The 25,235-nt window shown below is 50.1% G+C and overlaps 1 protein-coding gene across 1 annotated transcript; it reads right to left on the bottom strand.

Moving 5' to 3' along the window:
* Positions 1-467: 467 nt before the first annotated feature.
* Positions 468-14,274, bottom strand: ROBO4 (roundabout guidance receptor 4). The gene is made up of 18 exons (XM_080817082.1): positions 14,152-14,274; positions 13,461-13,790; positions 13,073-13,230; positions 12,766-12,886; positions 12,382-12,509; positions 12,053-12,281; positions 11,683-11,795; positions 10,813-10,981; positions 10,493-10,675; positions 10,338-10,380; positions 7,812-7,948; positions 7,429-7,692; positions 3,898-4,005; positions 3,594-3,732; positions 3,216-3,461; positions 2,701-3,059; positions 1,276-1,482; positions 468-1,138 (listed from the first exon to the last, which is right to left on the bottom strand). Exons 1-18 carry the CDS (start codon positions 14,219-14,221, stop codon positions 1,128-1,130), a joined length of 3,015 nt encoding a protein of 1,004 aa, XP_080673208.1. The 5' UTR covers positions 14,222-14,274; the 3' UTR covers positions 468-1,127.
* Between the last annotated feature and the right edge of the window lie 10,961 nt (positions 14,275-25,235).

Raw genomic sequence — 25,235 nt, 5'->3', positions numbered from 1 at the left:
CCCCCCAAAACTTGTGTGTTCTGCCCCTGCCTTTCCCACCCCATTAGAAGGACAGGCCCCCATCTGCCCTTCCAGAACTTTCTGTGGCTCTGGCCCTGGCAGTCTGGCTCCATTGCTCTGTTCTATTGTTTTGTCTGAAGGGTGTTCACTAGATAGCCATTACAGGTGGTTCTACCTACTTCGTCTATTTTAAGAAACCCTCTGGTCTTAACCATCTGGGACTGGTCTCTGGGAAGGGGGGCTGGGACCACTGAAAGAAGGAGTTGTCTTCCCAGGACAAGTTGCAAAGACCAACAGACAAGGGGAATCCAAAGGACGAGTGTAATTCTTCCCTCAATCACAGAAGAGAACTAAGCGCCTCTCCCCGAATGCCAATGAACCCCTGTTCCCTTTTGAACTCAGAATTCTTCCCATATCTTCTCGCACCCTCCCCAAAATGGCGCTCTGGGAAATGAGCTCATCGCACTCAAGTCATGACAGTTTTATGGTATCAATTTCTTAAGCTCATAGAGTCCACAGTACAAGGAAGGGGTTTTGTCCCCCATTTCCCCACCTCCCTTCTTTCAGCTCCCTCCCTGGATCCATGCTGGCCCACCTGCCTTGGTAGCTAGGAAGGGCCTCACCCCTCCAGTGCTGGTCGGTAGGTCCTCCTTCCTTCTGCTACCAGGTGTGGCTGGGGGAGAGGTGAGCCCGTCCCCGTGGGAATGAATGGTCCCCTCCTGAGAGGGGTGGCTCTGTACAGCTCCTTTCCCTCCTGCCTGTCCCACAAGCTGCTGCTGTCCTCTGGGAAGGCCTCTGGCTCCCCTACCTCCCATGGTCCAAGTGGGTGGGGAGGTTGGGGGATAAGGCCGCTTCTCAGGCCAGAAGACCTGGTTGTGGGATGGACGAAAGGAGGAGAAAGCAAGGGTGAGGAGTCAGGCCGCGAAGACCTTTGGCTCCTTGAGGGCTCTGGGTCTACTTTGCGCTTATTTTGTTTTGCTTTCATCTGTTTTCACAATCCCGGAAGGAAGAGAACTCTCCAGGAGGCCGAGCAAGGTGGTCCCCCAGCTGCAGAGATGCCCAGGCCAAGACTGACACTCCACGGCGGGGGGTGGTTTGATTTTCTTCTTGGCGGTCTTGGGCACACTTCATGAGGAGTCTGTGGAGGAAGTCCAAGGAGAGTAGAGTTACCTGGCTGCTCCCTCTCTCCTGCCCAACGGGCCGGGCTCCCTCCTGGCCCCTCCCTAGAATCCCTCAGTCAAGGTCACCCCACCAGCTCAGGAGACAGACACTTACTGGCAGCCTTGGGCTCAGGACAGCCGAGCTGACTTCTTCGGGAAGAGATCCGAGAGTCGGGGGGCCAAGGAGGCAGCCCTCTTCCCAGCTGCTGGCTGTGGTGGTTCTCCATGTCCTCTAGCCAGTCTGACCTCCACTCCCACAGCGGCAGGGAGAGGGTGGAGGTCAGGAAGAGGTCATCCCGGGGGGAGGGAGGTGAGGAGGCGTCTGTCAAGGAGGGTAGATTTATTTGGAGAGGACTAACCTTCACTCTGAGGGACCAGGTTAGGGCAGAAGGCTTAGGGCCTGCTTAAGGCATACTCTCAACCCAAAAGATAATTTAGCCCCAATTCGGCCCATTATTTCTGGGGGCCATTGGGTCCGTTGGTTTCTTTAGAGAGAATAGTCAAGCTATTTCCTCCTAGCCCAGCTCTGGCCTTCTATCCGTACTCCCACCCCTCATCCCCCGCCTCCCACCCCAGGCATCGCTCTTTTCTTTCTGTCCTGGATAATCCTTGCTTTCCCATTTACCACAAGCCTGGTTGTTTTTCCTGGAGGCAAAGGGTAGAGTTGGGGTTCATAAGGTGGGGATAGGGGGTCTGACAGAGTATATGAGGAAGAGGGGATGCCTGGGTGGCTCAGTCCGTTAAGCGTCTGCCTTCGGCTCAGATCATGATCTCAAAGTCCTGGGATTGGGCCCTGCATCAGGCTCTCTGCTCAGAGAGGAGCCTGCTTCTCCCTCTGCCTGCCACTCCCCTTGCTTGTGTTCTCTCTCTCTGACAAATAAATAAAATCTTATAAAAAAAAAAAAAAGGGAAAGGGCTCGGGGAGCCCTGAGCTACTGTCTGTTGACATGGAGATAATGGTCCCACTCTGCTCGACAGGCAGAGGGGTGAGGTTCTCCTCACCCCAGTCACAGACAGGGCAAGAGGAAGGGTTTGTAAGCATAGCAGGAGGTAAGAGAGAAAACAGAACTTCCTATAGTGAGGAGGATCTAGAACAGTGGGTTTGAGTGAATAGAAGAGGTGGGAGCAATCTTTCCCAGAGACCAGTATCTGGGTTAAGAGGAGGAATCTGGAGGGAGGGCAAGGGGCATACAATTGGCTGCTTCTGGGCTTTAGCCTTGATAATTTTGTCCTTGTTCTGTGGGTGACCTTGGGCGAGTTAAAAAAACCTGTTTGGTTTATAGTTCCCTCCTTTGGAAAAGAAAGATAAAGAATATTCCTTATTCTTCATAGAGTTGTTAATATTGAATGTATATAAAGCACTCATCATGGGGCCGGGGACATAGTAGTCATTCAATAAAAGCTCGCTGTTTTAAGGATAACCACAAAGACAATGTTAGGAAGCCTTGCCTCTTGGTTGGGGAAAAGGCTGGATTCTTCCAGGAGCTGTGTCTGTTCCAAGGGGTGGAGCTGAGAAGTGAGGCAGGGTGATCTCACATACCCGTGAAGACGCAGTCTGCCTCCCTGGGCTCCAGACCAAAGCCAAAGCTGTCCACGGCCATTGCCAGGGCCCGGGCGAAGTGGGCATCAGCGAGGAAGGAGCCATCCGAAGAGCTGACCAGGCTGGCTCTGGCGCTGGGGGCGTTGTCCTCGGAGGCAGAGCCCCAGCCGTTGGCCAAGGAGCCCTCGCTGGGGGTGGGGGTGGAGCAGGGCCGGGGTGGGCACAGCAAGCCCCTCACTTCGGACCCCACGCCTCCTCCAGCCCTGCCCACGTCTGCTAGCTCCGAGGCCGTCGGGATGCTGATGTAGCCATAGGTGACAGGGGGGGAAGGAGCCCTGGGCACAGGAGAGACACTATTCCTGGAAAAGACACAAAACAGAGACAGGACCAAGATTGGGGTGGGCAGGCTGGCATCAGGGAAGCATTCCCGGCGAGAGAGGGAGGGCTGGGGAGAGAGAAACATACTCCTGTCCCAGCTTATCCCCTAGTCCTTTGGTCTCCCTCAGGCAACTCACCTGGGGGTCTCCTCGCCCTCACTGAGCTCCAGGCACAGGGCCACCTCCTCAGGAGTCAGCACACTGTCCTGATCCTCCCCCAGGGATGACAGTGAAGAGCTGGACAGACGACTGGACTCTGGGCTGGGACCAGACAGAGAAGAGGCCTGGGGGCTGGAGGGGCTGGGGGGACTGGAAGGGATCAGGACTGGGAGGGGCGCTGCTGGCAGTGGGAGGGAGGAAGGAGCTTGGGGCTCTGCAGGGTGCCTGATTGGGTAAGAGAATGATGGGTGGTTAGTGTAGCCGCAGTCCATCGTCCCCCAACCCCATCAGAGACCAGCAAACACCCCTCGCACGCCTAGTCCCCCAGCCCTGCTTCCTGACCCCATGCCCTCTTACTGCGTCTGCTGACTCTGAGCAGGAGCTCCACGAGAAGTAAGGGGTGCTGGGGGGAGAGGCCGTGAAGCCAGCTCATTGGAGGAGCTGAGGAGCTGCGGTCCTAGGGCCCTCCAGGCCACCAGAGCCTGGGGCACAGCTCCTGGGGAACAATAGCCTGGGGGTGAGTCTGGAAGACCCCCCATCAGCCCCAGACCCCACCCCCCCACCCCCCAGCTTCCAGTGCCCACACCCCACCTCTCCAGGCTCCTCAGGGCCCCTACACCCTACGTCACCCTCTCATTTCCCTTTTTGGGCCTCTTCTCACCTGGGCTTTGGGAAAGGTTCTTGGAGCCTCTATTCCCCAGCTCCCAGGCCCAGAGCTCCAGAGGGCGGCCGGCCCGGAGGGGCGGGGAGCTGTTGGCTTGCTGTAGCTCTGCAAAGGCAAGAGACAGTGGGTGGGGGGGCAAGCCAGGGTGGGCCTTTCAGACTCCAACCACAGGCTCTATCTTCAGTCGGACAGTCAGCTAAGCTTTAGAGTCCCTGAACCCAGAGGAAAGAGGAAGAACCTCCCTCCATCCTCTCCACCCTCATCCAGCAGCTATGATACCGGAGGAAGGTAGCACTAGGCTTGGAGTTAGAAGACCTGCACTCAGAGCCCAGTTCAGTTCCGTAGCTGCTGTGTGACCTCAGGGATATCCATTAACGTCTTTGAGCTTTGGTTTCATTTGGGAACACTCAGTCAAATGATAATTTTGTCAATTTTAATCTATTTATAAAAACAGATTGGGAATTTCTGGTGCCTAAAAGATACTTCGACCATTGTATTTTCCTTACTGTATACATTCCAATCTTCCTGATCTCTACACCCTCACATTGCTACTTCTCTCAGGAATTTTGACCCTGTGAAGACAAATATCCCTTCTTTTCTTGGAGAGAATCTGTTAATTTCCATCTCTCACAATACAAATATCTTGCACGGTTCTGGACCCTGCCCCGAGAAACCCGAGTATATCTCACTTAGGAAGAAGTGTTGGATTGTTAAGTTGAGCCGAGTGGGTGAGACAAACCTGCACATGCGAGATGTAACAGGAAAGAGTCGGCTGAGAAGAAGAGGACTTCTAGAATAGGAAGATGTGTTGGTCTCACCTGGGGAGGCAAAGCCCTGCCCATAGATATTTGGTAATATTTATTGAAAGAATGAGCAAATGGATGGATAATATCAGAGATGTAGATGTCAACACAAGGTGAGAAGAATCACAAGATGGCGGCTACCACCTGACTCACATGGCAGCTTAAGAGATAGGGCTCTGAGTGAACGGTGACAATGGAGAAGCTGAGGTAACTGAAGAAACAGACCCAGCTGTGTGCAGTGACTGAGGAGCATCCTTCTTGGTCAGGCCAAACCGGAAGAGAACCGGGAGGGTAAACGAGGGAAGAGATTTCCCCAAGACAGGAGACCAGGAAAATAGTAAGTAAAGGGAAAAAGAAGCAGCCTTCAGGTTAGTGCCACATGATCAGAAACTCAGTTAGGAAAGGGGTTCCTTCCTTGGCAAAACCAGAGACCAGGCAGGACACTCGAGGCAGAGCTGTCTAGTCGGTCCAATCTCAAAGATTTGGAGGCCACCATGGGCAGCTTCAGAGCAGGACGAGATCAAGGCTATGGCATTCACCAAGATTATCTGGGTCCTGGGAATCCATGTACTGTGGCCAGACCTTCTGAGCCACTGAGATGAAAACCCACACAATGGCTAGACTTCCTCCATCAAAATTTCCTTTTGTTCCTAGGCTGCTTTGTTTTTTTAATTTATTTCCTTTATTTGTTGTCTGACCTAGGGAGTCCTGGAGGCCAACTTCAGGTGCTCCAACTCTGCTCTCAACAACTTTGTCTCATCTAGTTCTGGCCTCCTGAGTAAGCTCAGAAAAGGGGACACGTGTTGGTTGGTTGGTGTGGACAAGGAAGAGGAAAGGCCAGTCCTAGAAAAGACCACCTTTGTCCCAGCCTGTTCTATTTTCTCTAAAGGATTCCCATCACAAAAGCCTTCCACCATGCTTGCAGTCACTTAGATTTTAGTTTTCAGTGTTATTTGAGCCAAGTGTGTGATAAAAATGGTATCAAGATGAGGTCAAATCTCATTGGGCATACCCGAATGGCAATAAATATTTGTTTGAATTCATTCAGTGTTTAGGATACCCAATGTATGTATCTGGCAGAGGGCAACTAAGAACCAGATATAATGGACAAAACATAAGAGAATGCAGTTGTGGTGGAGAAAAAACCCAACTAAGGTCAAATAATAAGAAAAAAGGAATAAGTATATCAAGGAGAATGGGGGGCACTGAGAAAGCTTGTCACTGTCAGAAGACAAAGAATCCTCAGTCTTTCGGACTCAGGGACAGCAGTAGAGCCAACTCCATGGCTCTGGACAAGACCATGGCATGGTCTTGCTGCTGCTGGTGTCCCGGGAACTAGAGGTGGGCCACTGAGTGTCCCCAGTGCAGGAGAGCTGCTGTGGTTGGCCAGTGGGGCTGGGGTGAGGAGACACAGGCTGGAGTGGGAACCGAAGCCTCATCCCAGAATTGGAACCTGTCTTAAGAATTGGCTCTAGGAAACTACTCACTTCCCCCCACCCCCACCCCAGTAGTATTAATGTTCTAGAATGTGCTATACGTCATATCCAAGTCAGTGTAGTTCTCCATGGGAAGGCGGGTTTTTAAAGGGGACTTTTTCAACCCCTTTTTAGTGGCTATTTCATTACCACCTAGATTTTCTAATGCTATAGTTCTGAGGCAGTGCTGGCAAGAATGCCAATTTTGCTAATATTTAGAGTCATAAAATTCTGGACACTGGACAAGCTCTTAATTACTCTGAATCCATCTTTGTCCTCATGAAAGTTGGATTATATCCACTTAAAAAAAAAAGATCTGGCTGTAGGACATTTGTAAGGCTTACTAATCAGCACAGAAGGCGCATGGAGACAGCAGGTGGAGTGCAGACCAGTGTTCGGCAAGGAGAGAAAATAGTCAGTGTTAGAATAGAATCCCTCAGGGGGGCTCCCAGAGGGTGGCCTTGAGAAGCAGACCACTTTGGCTTCAAATCTGAGTTTGGCAGCTTACTGACTTGTGGGATTTTGAACAAGATACTCATTTCTGATCCTCTTTCCCCATCAGCAAAATTAGAGAAATATTACCTAGCCAAAAGGTTGGAAGGTGTCTTTAAAGGAAATAACAAACATGTAAGTCACCTAACATATAGTAGTTGCTAAAGAAACAGACCCTGATTTTTTTCTCTCTCTGGGAAGGCAAAGCTGGTAGGCAGAAGTCGGGAGAGATATCTGGGCAGAAAGGAATTACTCACTCTTCTCTGGGAAGTGAGTTGGGAGTCAGTGTCTGGGGAGGCCCCGGGCACAGTGCACGAGGAGATGAGGTCACTCTAGCACTTGGTCACATGCTTTCAGGTTCTAATGTTGCTTATATGCTGGTCAGCCGCTCTCCTTAGACTTAGACTCTGAGCCCTTAGATGGCAACAGCCATCTCTTGTGTCCCCACAGCTGGCTTACAGTGGTGCTTATGAAATGTTTGCCAACTTCAAACAAATACCGAAGTCGGGCCCACGACTGCTGTGGCCAAGCGGAAACAGAGCCCAGCCTAAAGAAAAGCAGAGGCCGGCACAGCCCTCCCTGAGTGCTCTGGTGATAGTGGGGAGACCCCGTGTCGACCAGGACAGGGGAACTGGAAACCAGGGGTAGGATACAGCCCACATCCAGCTGCAAAGCCCCCAGGCCACGTCCCACCACATTCCCACTCCTGTTCCCTCCTGCCACCTGCTCCAGGCTGTGTCTCGCCTCCCCATCCTTACCCTGCTTCTTTTTGGCCTTCCAAGCCTCTGCAGGGGCCAGAGGCAAGCGGGGGGAAGCGAGGCCCCTGCGGCTGCACAGGCTGTCTGGACTGGGCCAGGGGCTGGAGAGCCGGGCCAGCTGGGGTGGGAGACGCCTGACAGCTGGGGTCTTCGGGCTTGGCCGAGCTGGGGGGCCGGGAGGCTGCTCAGCGATGAGGGAACCATAGAAAGTACTGGTGTCGGGAAGCAGGGGCACGCCAGGGCTGCGGGGATCCCAGGAGATCACTGTGATAGGAACGACAGGAAGAATTACGGTGACTGCATCCCACCCTGCAACCCCCACGCCTGGCCCTGGGGTGCCCCTGCTCCCCAGATGGGCCCTGGCCCCCACTGGGCATGCTCACAGGAGCCACGACAGTCTAGTGGGTCCCGGCGGTCCACTCCCAGCCTGCTGCTGAGGCTGCTGCTGCTGCTCAGGTCCCGAGAGCCCGAGGTGGAACGCCAAGTGTCTGCCAGCCAAGGGGAGTCACTGTGATCCATCCTGGGGCAATGGAGGGTGGGGGTGGGGCAGGAGAAAAGGTCAGAAGCGAGAACAAAATTGGCCAAGACCTCCAGCTCAGAGGGGAGCAGAGAGGTCGGTAGCAGCTTCATTCTCCCTGCTCGCGAGCCCTTCACAGACTCCTGAAGATCTCTGACCCGGCGCCCCGAACTTAGTGGTCTTTTCTTATCCTGGGATCAGGGGGAGTCCAGGTGGCCCAGAACCAGGAGGCACTGGAGAGGGACAGCTATGTGCCCAGACAAAGAGGACACAGATGTGGGGGCAGACAAACCCGCTGTGAAAATCCCCATCTGCCTCAGCCTAGCTGTGTAGCCCTGGGCAGCGAGGTCTACTAGCCTCTCGAAGCCCTGGTTCCTTATCTGTAAAAGGGCCACCAATAAAAGCTTTCCATATAAGGCTGATATTGTCAGTTGAAATGAGGAAATGTGAGATCACTCAGCTAGGAGCGGGAGTTTACTACATGGATATTGCCTTTCTCTGTCTAGTCTGGTTCCTTTGGAACTGGGTGCCCTGCGGGCTGCCCAAGTAATCTTTCGAGAATAGGGATCAGAACAGAGCAATTCTCTGTTCTTCGGTGGCTCCCGATTTACCAGGATAGAGCCCAGCTGCCTAGCACAGCTAATAGGGCCCTCGCTGGTCGGGCTTCCAGCTCCCTAACCTTATCCTTTACTCTGACCCCTCATGCTCCCTATGTCCCAGCCAGAGCAAACGTCTTATCACAGGGGAACTATGACCATAGCCAGCTAGTCCTCGCTGCTCCTTTTCCCTTCCCCTTCTTACGTTAGGTAAACATGGAACCTTCCTCCCATGTTTCCCGACCCTACCCCGCCTCCACGTATCTTGTACATGTTCCTGCATTTCTTTCTTTCTTCTTTTTTTTTTTTTAAGATTTATTTATTTGTGAGAGAGAGCGAGAGAGCAAGAGCAGGGGGAGGGGCAGAGGGAGAGGGAGAGAGAATCTTCAAGCAGACTCCCTGCTGAGTGCAGACCTAGATCCCCAAACCCCAGGGACCATGACTTGAGCTTTAATTAAGAATTGGCTGCTTAACCAACTGAACCACCCGGTCACCCCCATGTGTTTCTGTGTTTCTAACACCGGATTGCACTCCTATAGGCGCACGGCCGTCTCTGCTTAGAGGGAGAGTTCCTGGTGGGTGGAGCCTGTGCTAAAGGAATGAAGGAACAGAACAATCAGAATGGAATCCCCCTGGGGCGCCTGGGTGGCCCAGGCGGTTAAGTGTCTGACTCTAGGTTTCTGCTCAGATCCTGAGCCCCATGTGAGGCTCTGCACTTAGCGTAGAGTCTGCTTAAGACTCTCTCTCCCTCTGCCCCTCCCCATATCTCACTTTATCTCTAATAAGTAAGTCTTAAAAAAAAAAAAATGGAATCCCCCTCAAACACAAGGGATAAAGTCCCAGGGGATCCAAAGACGGTTCAGGGTAGAGCAGACAGAGCCCAGGAAGTAGCTGGAAAACAAAGGCCAGCGAGCACAGAATAATGCAGGAATAGGGCCCAGCCAGCTTGGAACCTTGCTCTGGGCTGAGACACTGACCGCAAAACGGTAACCCGAGGGCTGGACGTGCCGGCCCAGAGTAGGTGTTTGATAAATTTCTGTTGAAAGATGCAGACTTGGAATGTAAATCCCTTCAGAGGAAATCCATTGAGATAAAGAGCAGGAGCAGGTGGGCAGAGAGTTGAAGTGGTTATTTAGTGCAAAACTCAGCCAATAAGACAAAAAAGGATGTTTTCTTTCTTAGCATCATGTCTTATAGCTGCAGACTTGCTTTGGCACGCAAAGACCCTGGGAGCAGGTGTACCTGCCCGCGGACCCTGATACTGAGAATCGAGTGAGGAGGGAGACGCAAGACCGTAGGAGCAGAGCGCCCTCTGCTGGAACTTTGGGTGATTACTGGGACCGAGAGATCCCTCAATAGGTAGATGATCTCCTGAATGCAAAGGCACTGCGAGGTCGACACTGGGTATTTAGAGAAAGTGAGAAATTAGACTGGTCTTCCCGTGCTAGGTATTCCCCACGTAGCAGAACGAGTCAGCAGGAGAGTCTAGCGAGTATTAGTGAGAGGTGGGGGACAAGCGCACCGACTAAGCTTGGGGTGTTACTAGCTGAGTGGCCTTGAGCAAAGTCACTCAAGTCAGGAGTCTCGGTTTACTCAACCATCAAGTGGGGTGATAGGAACATAAATGAAAGAGAAATTAATTCTCCTTTGGAGTTCGGGAGAGATTTGGGTAGTAGGGTCCCAAAGTGTGGTGGTGGCAGTAGGAGAGATAATATTCTATCCAGTTCTCCATCCCTGCTCCACTGTCCCTTGGCCCCTGCCCCTGCCACACCTCCAGCCCCTCCCCCATCTCTCACCTGTGCTTTAGGATGGCGTCCTCACTGGTGTATCTGTACAGACCTGGGAGAGGGCGAAAGGAAGGCTAGATCCAGAGTGTCCAGCACCAGGCCTGAGCTCTAAACCCCTGTATTGTTTGGCTTCGACCTCCTGGGCATCCACCACCTCCTCTCACCTGGGCCCAGGTGCACCCCAGCTCGGCGCCGGCGGTGGACACACACCGCGGTGCCCAGCAGCAGCAGCCAGAGCAAAACACCCCCACCAGCAATCACTTCTGGCCGCTTCAAGGTGGCCCGTAGCTGCTCCAGGGTCCAGGGACCATCCCTGAGTTCTTGGGTGGCTCGCTCCATGGTCCGCTCTGTTCGGGGATGTGAGCTCAGCGGGCAGGGCGGGTTGGGTGATGAGGGTGGGGTGGGGTGAGATGGGAGTAGGGGGAGAGGAGGGTGAGAAGGGGGGCTCACAGGGTATGGGTGGGCTTGTGGGCACTGGCCTCACCTAAAAGGAGACAGACAGGGCTACTGGGGGGCCCGGTCCCGGCGCCAGTGACAGCAGCCACTTGTACGCAGTAGGAACCTGGCTTTCGGGTGGCGATCTCCAGCTGGGTGTGCTCGCCTGCCACTGTCCAGTTGGCTAGGGGCAGTGAAGTGTTGCCCAGGCTCCAGACCTGAGGCGCAAGCAGAGGTCAGCACTTATCCCCCTGCTCCATCCCAGGAGCCCAACCCTTCATCTCTGGGCGTGTAACCACCCTGCCCTGCTGCTCGCCTGGGGACCTTCCCTGCGCCCCTTGCGGCCGTACTTCCTATTCCTCTCTCCGTACAGAGTGGAGAGACTTCTCTATAGCCTGACAGAAAAGGACCAAGGCAATCCGCTAAAATAGACATCCGGCCATGGTTCCCAGCCTTCCCTGTGCTTTAGGGTCCCTGGGAGGGTTTGCTAAAAATCCAGGTTACTAGGCCCATCCCCGAGTTTCTGATTCACGGAGCCTGCCTGGGAAGGACTCAAGGATGTGTGTTTCTAAAATGTGGTCAGGCGCTACTGTTTCGGGTCCAAAAACCACATTCTGAAGCCACTGGCTTAGAAGGTGGGAGTCAGACATGGCCTGGTTTGATTCCTGTTCTGTTTCCCGCACCTGTGACCTTGGCCTCACTTTCCGTGTCTGGAAAGTGGGGCTAATAACCTGGGACAGACTGTGAGACAAAAATGAGATCAGGTAGGAAAGGGCTTGGCCAGGTCCGGCAAAACCTCGCTCAGTAGCAGTGAGTGTCCCTTGCTTCTCTGCAGGGGGGGCCGATTCCCCGAGCCCCGAGCAAGGATGTGAAGGGTGCCAAAGAAGAGGGACGTCCTGGCAGGACCAGACGGACATACCTGGTAGCCCCGGATGATGCCATTGTGGTTTTCAGCAGGTGGTGGGACCCAGCTCACAAGGACACTGCCGTTGCCAGGTTTTAAGGTCACCTCCTGGGGAGGGGCACTGGGCACTGGAGTGGGGGAAGAGAGGCTGTGAGGGATGGTGAAGGAGGGGACTCCGGGAAGCAGAGCTGGGACAGGGATGGGGTCACAGACCACACTGATAAGAATGGGGGCTTCCTGCAGCTCAGCTTGCTGGCCACAGCAGAAGGGAGTCGGGGACTAAGACCCACCATCCCCCCAGACTGGAGTGGGACAGTCCAGGGGCCCACAGACAGCAAGGTGCCAGCCAGTATCCTGGTGAGTCCTGCGGGCATCTGTCTCTGACCTTGCTCGGGCAGCCTCAGCAGCAGCACGTTGCTTTCAGGGCCTTGAGCCCGGCCGGAGGATGGTCTCACTTTGAACTCGTAGTCTTGGCCCCAGAGGAGGCCTCCAAGCTCTGCACTCTGCCAGCCGGCCAGCAGGGCCTCTGCCCATGGCGCTCCCGGACCTCCTGGGGCCGTCTGGACCCTGAACAGGGCTGTGTAGGACTGAGCAGGTGCAGCAGGGCCGCTCACCTGGGAGACAGTTCAGAGGAAGGATGGGGGTCAAGGGGGTTTATGAGCTGCTCTTCCTTGAGCTCTGGACAGGCACCCACCCCTAGGTCCTGGGCCTTACCTTCCAGCTGAGCCACACCGCAGGCTCAGGCCTGGTGCTCTTTGCCGGGTCTGGGTTCAGCAAAGTCACGTTTTCCAGCTGAATGTGCACAGCCAGCAGCTCCAGAGGCTCCTTATAGTTTTGTGGCTCTGTGGGGGAGCAGAGGGCTGGTCTGGGGCCTATAGGCCAGAGTGATGAGACTGAGGAGTGAAACATCCCCCAGACATGGAACAACCACAATTCCCAGGTTTCCCAGTCTAGGGCGCTCCTATTTCTCCTCTAGGATGGGTAACCTCCCTTTAGATGGGGTCCCCATCACTCTGATCCCCATCCCAGGTTGAACTGCACATACCCTCAGCCCAGCCCAAACAAGGCCCTACCTTGAGCTGCCCACCCTTGCCTTACCCTGGACAGATACCCTGGCCGCCCGGCTCTCCCGCCGTCCTGCGCTGTTGGTGGCCACACACATATAGGTCCCTGCGTCGCTCTTCTCTGCTCTTGCCAACTGCAGGGAGCCCCTGGAGACCTGTCAAGGCCAAGTGCTTTGTGGAGTCTTCCGTGTGGGGAGGGGCTCTGATGGGGGAGGGCAGCTCAGGCCCCTCCTCAAATGCTGCAGGGCACAGAGGGCAGGGGGCAAGGGCAGGTCACTCCCTCCAGGTGTGCCCCATTCCGCTCAGGACCGGAGAAAGTACGGGAAGGGGGCCACACTCACCGTGTGCCGCCCTGGCTGTAGGGCCAGGGGTTTGCCATCCTTCCACCAGGAGACTGTGGGCTCTGGGAGGCCCCGGGGCGGCCCACACTCCAGAACCACCGTCTCATCCACTGTGGCCACTGTATCCTGAGGCTGGGTCTGGAAATCCTCCCGAAGGTCTGCAAGGATGATGGAGGGTCGGCAGGGGGGCCCTGCCTCGGTGCCTCCCACGACACTCGCCCCATCCGGCTTTACCCACATTTTCACTGCCCTGTGTTCACTCTTCAGAGCCCCCCACCTCAGTTCTCCCAGCCCAGGCCTTCCCTCACAGACGAGCCCCGAGATACCCTCACCTCAGGCGTTGGGTCCCAGGTGTGCCCTGCCCTGGGCCTCCCCTCCCAGGCCTTACTAGCCACAGACAGCCGAGCGCCTCGGCTGACCGCTGTGCCCAGATGGTTGCTGGCCTCGCAGGCGTAGACACCCAGGTCTGCAGATAGGGCCTGCTCGTCGTGGTCACGTCCGGGGGCCGGGGGCCGCCGCAGCAGGAGCGTTCCGTCAGGTAGGAGGTGGTGGACGTCTGGGGGGGCCATGCTCAGGGGCTGTCCATTCAGCAGCCAGCGGATGGTGGGAGGCGGCTGGCCTGAGGCTCGGCAGCTCATTTTGGCGGGGCCTGGGCCCTGGAGCAGCTGGTCCTCGGGGTGGACTAGGATCTGGGGTGGGGAGTCCTGGGCCATGCCTCCTGCAAGGGAAAGGGGGGGGTGGACCCCACTCTGACTACCAGACTACTGGGGAGCCCCAGATCCCTGAACATCTCTTCTGCCTTCTCTTGTCTGAAGATAACTTCCAATAACAACCTAGCCGGGAGAGGAGAGAGCTAGCACACAGGGCGTCCAGGCAGAGTTCTCAATCTGTCTGTCTTTCTGTCTCTGTCTCATACATACATCGTCATCATCACCATCCTTATCACCATCCCATCATCGTCCTCATCTCTGGTCCTCCTACTGCAGAAGGGAAACAAAGGAGCAAGGGGGCCTCTTCTCCCCTGGGCCAGGCCTTGGATCAGGGGAGCAGGGTCTAAGAAAGGGGAGGGCCACACTCACCCGTGACGAGCAGAAGCAGGAGAGGCAGGGGCCCCGGGGCCCCAGGGAGGCCTCCTCCTCCAGAGCCCATGGCTGCTCTCGGGCTCCTATCCTTGTCGGGAGCAAGCACTTTGTACTGCTGCTCTGAGCTCACAGCGGAGGGAAGGAGGGGCGGGGAGGGGTGGTGGCGGTTGTTTGTGACCGAGACTCTGCCCCAGGAGGGAAGCAGCTTTGAGGAAACTCATGCTTCCTGCCTGGCCCTCCGAGCCTTGGAGAACTGGGAGGAGACCAGCGGAGAGAAACTCTGGCCTTGACCCTCTAACCATAACCCCTGACTCCAGCTCTGGCCCTAACCTTTACCTTGGGGTCGAGTCTGGGATTTCCTAAAGGTGACCTTCACACTGACATAATTCCAAGCACAGCCTTCAGCCTCTATTTAAATCTTGATGCCAACCAATCCTGGTCCCTTGGCTCCAAGCGCTTCCCTTGCCACAGTGGAATGGAGACCCAGCAGTGGTGTCTCAGGGCACCGCAGTGAGAAGCTGAGGGTCGGAAAAAAGTGGACCAAGGCAGCTAGGGGGAGGGAGGCAGGAGCATATCATCATGCAGTCCACGTCCTCTAGGATAGAGGGGTGGGTAGGGCAGAAGATGGGAAGGCTTTAGGGGCTCCAGAACGAGTTGGGAGGTGCCCACGGTGTGTTCCTACTTGGCTGGGAAACAAAAGAAATAAGCTGTGGGAGACCTTGGACTAGTTCCTTCACCCTTGCAACTTGTAGGGTTTGTAATAGTGGGAATAATAGTAAAAGTCTCCACCTTGAGGGTTGGAGTAAGAATGAGACGCGATCCTGCATGAAATCACTTAGAACAGCGCCGAATGCACTCTCAGTGACGGGTAAGCCTTAGCCAATACTGTTATTTATTTATTTTTACGCACACGCCATCGCCGAAACTATTCAAGCATCCTTGGCAGGTATCTTTTTCAGGGTCTTTCCAGCCCTGCAGCCTGGAGGCAAGCCTTGCGGCTTAGAAGCCTGCAATGTCCGCGCTCACCCTGCCGCTCCTCCCCGCCCCCTCACCTAGAGAGACGCTGCTCTCCCCTCTCAGAGACCAGCTACTGTTTACAGGTCTCTTCCTCCCAAACCTGGAATCTCAGCCATTTCCTGGAGCTGTTCCCGGAAGGCCAAGGCCAGGCGCTGGGCCTCAGCGGAAGAGTGTCCAGCCTTTGTTCCCCATTGTTCCTGGCCAGCTCCTCTGTGGGCCCCTAACACAGCTGACTCCCTCCCTTCCTTTCCCTTCCCTGCCTGGCCTCCGCACCAGCCCCAGCCACAGCCCTAGGCCTCCTTCTCTCCTCCTCCTTCCCCTCAAATGCGGACCAACACTGACAAAGACAGTCAGAGCAAGAGAACACCCTAGTCTCTAGAAACTGGGCAGTTCCAGCAGGTAAAGAGCGGACAGAGTTGAAAGCAGCATAGTGATGGAGCTGGAAGGTAGGAATTGGGGCTAGAGAGCAGCATCTGGTATTTCGGAAGTGCTATTTCAGAAGGGCAGTGACAAAGTCCGTGGCAGGAGCATAGGCATCTGTGTGCCCAGCAGAGTGGAGTGCAGTTTATGGGGTCAAGGATCTGGGAGGCCAGAGTGATGAAGGAGGTATTCGTGTGGACACCCAGGTCATCCAAGGACAAGACAAGGAAGGATGTTGTGGGATAGATGGATTTACTGTACCTACTGCCAACTTGGGATTTTTCTTGGGTCCAGAGCCCCCAAGTCCATCTGACCCCAGACTGCCTGCTGTCAGTCGTCTTTCTGTAGTCTCTTCTGCTTATCCATTGGACTTGGGGAGCCCAACCAAGTTCTCCACTCATGATTTGAACCAACTGGATCGTACTCAAATCTCTACAACTCATAAAGATGGTATAGGCCGGCAAGTCTCACAGGAATTCAGGCTCGTGGCTAGCCCTATCCTCAGGTACACAGTGGGGAGGGGTGCCCGTGCTGAACAGCAGGAACGGAGCTCCAGAAGGAGGCTACAGCAGCCTGAGGAGCTGCCCCACCCCCACAGTCACTTTCCTCATCCTTGGAGATCGCCTGCAGCGTTCACCTCCATTCCCAGACTCTGAACAGCCAAGCGCTAAGAACTGGGCTTTCCTGGGAGACATTGAGACTCTCCTCACTCAGTCCAAGCATCCAGGATCCTCAGAGATCCGTGGAGTGTTGGCCAAGGGGACTTCCCAACAGTAAGGTGTGTCTGGATGGCTCCCAGGGATCACAGCGCTCATTTCCAGCAACCATACCTCGCAGCATCTGTATTGTCTCATTTCCACACATTAAGGAAGAGCCAATGGCATGAGTCACGCAGATGAGGTTAGCCCATGGGGACTGTCTCCAGTTATTTCAAGGATGCTCTGCTCTGGGGCCAGTGACCGGTTTACACAAAATCTTCCTTCACCTCCCGGTTTTAGAGTTTTGTGTTTTTGCGACTAATTCTTTAGTTGCTTATAAGAAGGAAGAGAGGAGAGGAGTTAAGTGTCCTCCTGAGGGACCCTCCAGGGCACACGGTTTCCCACCTCTGGCTCCTGGCTCCTATGTTCTCTGAAGATGCAGCCAGGACTCCTGCTGGGCAAGCTGGGAGGGCAAAATACATGAATTCAGGTGGGATTTGCAATTAGCCACACTTAGGCGTAGATCCTGGTTTCACCACTTACTGGCAGAGAGACCCTGAATAAGTCATGTAACCTCTCTGAGCCCCACTTCCCTTATCTGTAAAATGTTTGCATCAGGTTTATGGGGAGTGGATATGGAAGTGCTTAGAAAATACTAGATGTGTGTTTATTATCTCTTGTGTGTCCTGGGACTACCATACCTCCTCTCTGACCCACACAGCCACAGCCAGCCCCAACTACCTGGAGGCACTCTTTTAGGTCTTGAGATCCTACCCTTCTGGTCTTGCTTTATTTTTTCCTCTTTGCTTAAGTTTGTTTGGTCCCAATCTTCAAGTTCTTGTTTTTTGTTTCAGGACACCAAAGACTGGAGGGAAACTGAGTCAGGAGAAGAGACCGTAATGAATTTCTCTAAGCTAAATGGGAAGGTTGCCCTGATGCTACCTCACTGCCATAGCATCTGTTCCCTGGTTCCTGGGCCCATGGGTATCAGGGGCAAGTTCAACATCCATGGGGGGTACTCACATCTAACAATTTCAACCCTACAGTTTCTTGACCTTTGCAACACCAGTGACTATGGGTCACCCTAGACCAAACACTGGAGACTGGATCAAATGGAGATTTCCAAGGCTTTCAATTTTCATGTCCAAGAAGAAAAGGAGATCAGTTACTGTACTTTGTGTTCAACTGGTCAATGCCTTCCAGGACTTCAAAGACCACCAGGAGCATACTAGTTACTGAACATATGGGGTTTATTACTCCTTGCAGCTAAGGAGCGCGCACATCATGGGGAACCGTGCAGGGTCTTAGTGAGAGACACTTAGTTGCTCAATAAGACACTTAATAGGGTGTTAGAAAGAGCCAATTATGGGATTTGGGCTTCGACTGGCTGATATTGGGGAGGGTCCTATTAAGTGGAGCTTTGCTCTAAATTGGGTGCTGTCATGAATTGGAAACAAATCTTTGATTCTTTGCAGAAGAGTGTCTTTGATCATTTCCTTGCTATGCAGTAGATAAAGTCATTCTTCTTCTTCTGTTATGAACAGTGCTGCCCCTAACTTTCATTTTCTATGTCTCCTAGTGTAAGTGTTTAAGAGTTTCTCTAGGGAATAGATAAATCTAGTAGTAGGATTTCTGGGCCTTGGGTCCTACAAATATTCAACTGTAGATGGTAACGATTGTTTTCCAAATCAGTTGGTTGTACCAATGTCCTTGAACCACATCCCCAGAACAGTTGGTAGACCTCTTAGTTTTTGACAGCCTAGCATGTAAAACAATATTTTATTATTGTCCCAATTTGCATTTGCCTGATTAAATAATAAAGCTGACCACTTTTTCAAGTGTTTACTCACCATTTGCATTTTCTCTTCTGGGAAGTATTTGTTTCTATCTTTGGCTTGTTTTTTTACTGCTTATTTGTCTTTTTCTCAGTAACTTTCAGGAGTTTTATATAAGCTGGATAATAATTCTCTGTGGATTAGAGATGTTGCAAAAACAAGCATGGCCTTCTATTTTCTCTTTCTTTATGGTGTAACAGATGTTCTTAATTTTACTGTAGATACATTTATTTTTATGCTTAGTGTATTCTTTCCATTTTTGAAGAAAACCTCTTTTACACTAAAGCCAAAAAGATAGCCTCCCATATTTTCTTCTGAAAGTACGAAAATCTCACATTTAAGTCTTTGACCTATCACTAATTGATTATTTTATATGGCTTATGTATATACGTGTGTGTATGTGTATATACATATATATTTGCAGATAGTCAACAATACTCCCAGTACTACTTATTTAGTGACTCGCAGTGATTCCTTGCTACCCACCAAATGTCCATACATATGTAGCTTGTTTCATTGGCCTATTTATCTATCCCTGTGTGAACACCACATTGTCTCAATTACTAGAGCTACCTAATAAATCTTGAAACCTGGACAAGTGAGTCATTCTCCCCTTCTTTTTAAGAAGTGTCTTGGCTCTACTTAGGGCTTCACCTTGTCAAGTTCCTTGCAAACCTCGTGGACCTGATTGCATATATAGGAAGAACTGACATATTGTAACATTAAGTCTTCCTATTCATGAACACGTATACCTCTCCCTTTATTTCGCTCTTCCTTCACACCTTTCACCTTTCTTTCCCTTCCCTTCTTTCTTTCCTTTCTTTCCTTCCTTTCTTTCTTTCAAGATTTTGTTTATTTATTACAGACAGAGATCACAAGTAGGCAGAGAGGTAGGCAGGGAGCATGGGGGGTGGGAAGCAGGCTCCCGGCTGAGCAAAGAGCCCGATATGGGGCCTGATCCCACGACCCTGAGATCATGACCTGAGCCGAAGGCAGAGGCTTAACCCACTGAGCCACACAGGCACCCCTCCTTCAAGTCTTTCAATAATGTTTTAGATTTTGTTGCCCACATTTTGCTAAATGTGTTTTTAGCTGACTTGTTAAGCAAAGACTGTTGCAGTACTCCCTACCATCCTGTACACTTGTCCCGTGCAATGCTTGTCACCCCTCCTCCAAAGAAGTAGAATCTTTTCCCCAAAAGCTCAACTGGCCTCGTGAATTGCTTTGACCAACGGAATACAGTGGAAGTGATGTGATGTGTGGAACGTTCAGATCTAAGCCTCTAGAGGGCTTGAAACTTCTACTCTTGGCTTTTTTTTTTTAATGTTCTGTTAGCCAGCATCAGTTTTTGATGTAGTGTTCAACGATTCATTAGTCGCGTACATGCTCTTGACCTTTTGAAACACCGCTTCGAGGCTGCTTCACGAAGAAGCTCGGTAGAGATGAACTATGCTACCTGAGGATTCCTAGACCAACTAGCCAACCACCCATATCAATCAGCAGCCATGTGGGTGAGGCCATCTTAGGCACCCAGATCCAGCTCAGGATAGCAGATGATGTGGTCACACAAGTGACTCATGGCACAAGCAAGTGAATCACTCAGCAAGTCCAATGCAAACTGCTGACACAAACAATTGCGATTGAATAAAATAGCCGCTCTTTTTTTTTTTTTTTTTAAGATTTTATATATTTATCTGACAGAGAGAGAGAGAGGGAATACAAGCAGGGGGAGTGGGAGAAGGAGAAGCAGGCTACTCCCTGAGCAGGGAGCCTGAAGAGGGACTCCATTCCAGGACGCTGGCTGGGATGATGACCTGAGCTGAAGGCAGACGCTAAATGGCTGAGCCACCCAGGTGCCCCAAATAGCCAAATAGCTGCTTTTTTTTTTTTTAAGATTTTATTTATTTATTTGACAGACAGAGATCACAAGTAGACAGAGAGGCAGGCAGGGAGAGAGAGGAGGAAGCAGGCTCTCCTTGGACTACAGAGCCCGATGTGGGGCTCGATCCCAGGACTCTGGGATCATGACCTGAGCCAAAGGCAGAGGCTTTAACCCACTGAGCCACCCAGGTGCCCCAACTGTTCTTTTAAGTCACTCAGTTTTGGGGTGGTTCCTTACAAAGCAAAAAGAACTGAGATACCCTGACATTATGTCTCATAGTTTGTCAATTCTTTCAAGTTGTCTATGTAGGAAAGCATATAATCCAAATATGAAGTTTTTGGTTTTTCTTTTTTTTTTTTTTAAAGATTTTATTTATTTATTTGACAGAGAGAGAGAGATCACAAGTAGGCAGAGAAGCAGGCAGAGAGAGAGAAGGAAGCAGGCTCCCCACTGAGCAGAGAGCCCAATGTGGGCCTCGATCCCAGGACCCTGAGATCATGACCAGAGCCGAAGGCAGAGGTTTTAACCCACTGAGCCACCTAGGTGCCCAGGACTGGAAGTATCTTAATGAGATCTGGATTTCAATTCCTTCAGATATATACCCAGAAGAGAGATTGCATATAATAGTTCTATTTTTAATTTTCTAAGAAACTTCATAGCTGTTTTTCATAGTGGCTCTACAATTTGCATTCCCACCAACAGTGCCCTGGGGGGGTTACCTTTTCTCCATACCCTCATCATCCTTTGTCTTCTGGATACAGCCATTCTAACTGATGTGAGGTGGTATGTTATTGTGGTTTTGATTTGCACTTCCCTGATAAACCATGGTTTATCCATTCACTTACTGAAGGACATCTGGGTTACTTCCAAGTTTTGACAATTAGCAATAAGGCTGCTGCAAACATCTGTGTGCAGATTTTTGTGTGGACGTAAGTTTTCAACTCCTTTGGGTAAATACCAAGAATGCAAGAAAAATTTAAAAATAGAAAATTCACGGAATGCCTGGGTGGCTCAGGCAGTTAAGCCAACTATTAAGTCAACTATTGGTTTTGGCTCTCATCGTGATCTCAGGGTCGTGAGATCAAGGCCCATGAAGAGCCCTTCATGGACTGGAGAAGACACCCGTGAAGAGACTCTCCGGTCAACAGGGAGTCTGCTCCCCCTCTCACTCTCCTTCTGCCCCTCCCTCTGCTCCTGCTCTTTCCCCCTCTCAAATAAATAAATAAATCTTTAAAAAAAATAAAAAATTCATAGATATTATTCCCCACATTAACAGACTAAAGGAGACAAACTATCTCAATAGATGCCAAGGAAAACCTTGTAGAATTTAATGCTTAATCATGATCAAAAGCTCTTAACAAACTAGAAATAAAAGGACACTTAAAAAAAAAAAAGGACACTTTTGAAATCCGATTAATAGTATCTACAAAACACCAACAGCAACCTTCATTCTTAATGGTGAAACATTAGAAGAATTCCTTCTAAGTGAAGAAGGAAACAGAGACCCAAGGTCACTCTCTCTAGTCAACACGATCCTGGCAACGCAGGAAAAAAAAACAACAACAAAAAACAAAAAACAAACAAAAAAGTATAAAGAAGGGAAATAAAAAACCAAAAACTGGGGCACCTAGGTGGCTCAGTGGGTTAAGCCTCTGCCTCCAGCTCAGGTCATGATCTCGGGGTCCTGGGATGGAGCCCCACATCTGGCTCTCTGCTCAGCAGGGAGCCTGCTTTCTCCTCTCTGCCTGCTTCTCTGCCTACTTGTGATCTCTCTCTGTCAAATAAATAAATAAAATATTTAAAAAAGAAAAAGAAACCTGCAGTCCTGTGTTCATTGCAGCATTATTCACAATAGCCAAGATACGGAAACAACCTGGATGGATAAGAAAAGTATGATAACATATATATATGTATCTCATATATTTGGAGGTTAGTTAGATACACACAATTCAATTTTAATTTTTTGGGTGAAATAAATCTTTTAATAATTGTAGTTACCCTCTGTAGCAGACACCACTGAGGATCCATGTACAATTCTTCAGAAGTTACCTCTAGCTGAAGGCTGCTTTCTGTTTGGGGACCAAATCTGGACACATGCAGGGCAAGCTAGAAGCACTAGGAGCTAAGGCTCACGATGCATGGAGATCTGGCTGATCAATACCCCAGTTGCCTTGTCTCTCAGTTGGGATTACCCTGAGATCTGTTGATCTAAAATCTGAATTCAACACTGCTCTCCCAGGGTCCCCCATAGTACTGAGCTCCAGTTTCCCACAGTTTTAACTGGTTTTATAACATATCCTTCACTGACTTTGATTGCTTTCCTGATCTACTTCCTTACACTCTACCGCTGTTTCCTGAAATAAATTATTTGCACTCAGATTCAAGGCACCTCACTTAGTCCTAATAGTAAAGGAGGCGATCTATTTAATTGGGATACTTTGGGGAGTCAAAGGCCATACTGGTTGTTGCTAGGATAACAGGAGTAAGCCAGGACTGTCTCAGGCAAACAGGATGTAAGATCATCTCACTAATTAGGCTTTTTGTCCCGAAGTCCATTTGTCTTGTGGTTATGGTTAATAGTTATCCCAGCTTCCTCTTGCTTGCTGTTTGCCTGGTATACCTTTTTCCATTACTTTATTCTCAACTTTTACAAATCTTTGTAGTGGGTATATTTCATTTAAATAACATATGGCTGGATTATCAAAAATATAACCCAACAGATAGTATTTTAACTGATGAATTTAGGCAATTTACAATTTATTTTTAATTTTGCCTTGTTTCTACCATCTTATTTTTGACTTTTTGTTGTTTTACATTTCCTGTGTTAGTTTTTTCTTTCTTCTTGGCTTAAAAAAATTGAGTTTGTGTTTGTTTCTTTATTCTTTTTTCCCTTTTTATCGTTTTGGAATTTAAACCAATTCTCTCATTCTATTCTTTTAGTGGTTACCCTGATAAGGTTCCCTTGATTATTTAATAAAATCTGAAGTTACTATCTTAAACAATCTCCCCTCCGCAAAGAATTCAAGAATCTTACCATAGTTTCATTTGGATAATATCCTTCCCAATTTATATGCTATCATTTTCCTGTATTTTACTTGTCAAGTTTTGGAAAGTACAAATTAGATACTAATTACTGTCATTTTATGAGGCACTATTATAGATTTGCCTACATTTTTACCCACCATTCTTTCTTGTATCTCAAATCTTGCTTTTTCCCTCTTCCCAAAATATGCCCTTTAGGAATTCTTATAGTGTTGATGGTAAACTGTAGTTTTTGCTCATCTAATACTTTTATTTTATCCACATATTTAGAAGACTGCTTGGCTAGGTACAATAATCTGGGTTAATAGTTTTTTGTGTCTATTATTTTGAAGATACACCTCACTTTCTAGTGATTTTTATTATTGTGTGGACATGCAAGACCCATCTTTCTCTCTCTGGATTTTTTTTTAACATTTTCTCTTTGTCTTTGGTATACTCTGCTTTTACAATATTTTGCCTAAAAGTGGAAATTTTAAAATTTATGTTGTGTGCGTTAATACCCTTCCTTTACCTGTATATTTACATTTATCATGAGTTCTACAAAAACTTCAGTCATTACTCTTAAAATATCTTCTCTCTCCCGTGTATCTATTCTCCCCTTTGAGCTCTTGACAAAATACATGCTAGATCTTTTCATTCTGTGTGCCATATCCTTTACTTGCTTTTTCATATTTTTCATCTTCTTCTTGGTCTGTGCCTTACTCTGAGACATTTCCTCGGACCCACCTTCCAATTAAACTAACTCTCTTCAACTCTACTTAGTGTGCTCTTTAATTTTCTCATTTGCATTTTTATTTGTGTAAGTTCCATTTTTATTTGTAATAGTTCTATTTTGTTTCTGTTCCACTCTGGTCACTTTCGACAGTCCCCTGTTGCTGGTTCATTTCTACAATTTTGTCTTTCATCTCCTCAAACATTTCATAGTTATTTTATATTCTAATGCGATAATTTCAATATCTGAGGGCCTTTGGGGTCTAAATTTACGGCTTCTTCTATCAGCTGACTCTCACTCATGGTGATTTGTTTCCTTCTATGTTTAGCGGCCTTTCATGGTCATACCTGGTTGATCTTAATCTTTGAAAATTTTAGAAGATGCCTTTCTCCAGGGAGGATTTGCATTTTTATTTTGGGAGCTTGGGACTCCCTTCTGGGATACCAGCTTAATCCAGGAGCCTCAGGCTCAGCTCCCCCACCCTGCCACTAACCGAAGTCTAGTCTTCCATTACTGTGCTGAAATAAACATTTGCTCCTGGATAATCCACATTTTATGAGTGCTAAGTAGTCTAGACTCACCTTATACTTGCAAGCTTTTATACAGGCTGCTCCTTTCCCCTGGAATATGTGTCTTTTCATCCTGTTTCCTCACCTGATTAACTAATCTCTCTAAGACTAAGTTCAAGCCTGTTCTCCAAGACACTTTGGCCGGCAACCCCTAATCTAGGTTAGATGATGCTCTTACAAGCTCTCAGGACCAGCTCTAGTGACTTCAGTCATGGCATTTTCCACACTGTATTGTAATAACCTGCTTGGTCACCTGTCTTCCTCCATGAGACTGTCTTCTGGCTAAGGGTCATGGCATAGTTACACTGTTTCCCCAGTGTCTCACACAGGGCCTAGTCCAAGGTAGATCAACACATTGGTTGAATAAATGAGGGAGCACTGGAATGAATGAATGAGTGAGTGGGTGAGTGAGTGAGTGCTGATTTTGGAGTGGACAACTCGGGATTTGCAAAGAGGGTGAAGGATGATAAAGGAAGATGAAAAGCAAAAGGAAAGGGGAAATGACTAGCATTTTTAAGCTCCTTGTTTTGTTCTCCTTGCTGAAGCGCAATAAAGTTGTCCTTTCATTTCATCAAAAGTTTATTGAACATCCAGTATGTGCTAGGCACTCTGCTAGATGCTGGTAATACAAAGATGAAGATCAAAACAAAACAAAACAAAAACAAAACTGCTTCCTTACTTACCCCCCCCCCAACCCCAGATTTAAGGCAGATTTGGCTTGAGCCTGGGAAGCTGGCCCCTCAGGGATTCAGCCCCAGGCCATGGGGTACAGCATGCTCTCCTCTCCCCCTCACTTCAACCCTGCCTCCCAACGGAGAACAGCCTGTACCCCTCCTCCAAGCCCTGCATCTCCCACCTGCCTGAGCAACTTTCCCCTGCAGGCAGGATCTTATTCTGGATAAGAAC

The sequence above is a fragment of the Martes martes genome (assembly GCF_963455335.1).
Source record: "Martes martes genome assembly, chromosome: 10".
NCBI classification, from domain to species: domain Eukaryota; kingdom Metazoa; phylum Chordata; class Mammalia; order Carnivora; family Mustelidae; genus Martes; species Martes martes.
This window is presented reverse-complemented; position numbering and strand designations above follow the sequence as displayed.

What these genes read in the sequence shown, in the direction of transcription:
- ROBO4 (XM_080817082.1), bottom strand. Translation starts at nt 14,221, where the DNA reads ATGGGCTCTGGAGGAGGAGGCCTCCCTGGGGCCCCGGGGCCCCTGCCT. An exon ending in GAAGGCCAAAAAGAAGCAGG is followed by an intron (nt 4,006 to 7,428) that starts GTAAGGATGGGG and finishes TTGCCTTTGCAG; the next exon opens with AGCTACAGCAAGCCAACAGC. An exon ending in GAACCTTTCCCAAAGCCCAG is followed by an intron (nt 3,733 to 3,897) that starts GTGAGAAGAGGC and finishes ATTGTTCCCCAG; the next exon opens with GAGCTGTGCCCCAGGCTCTG.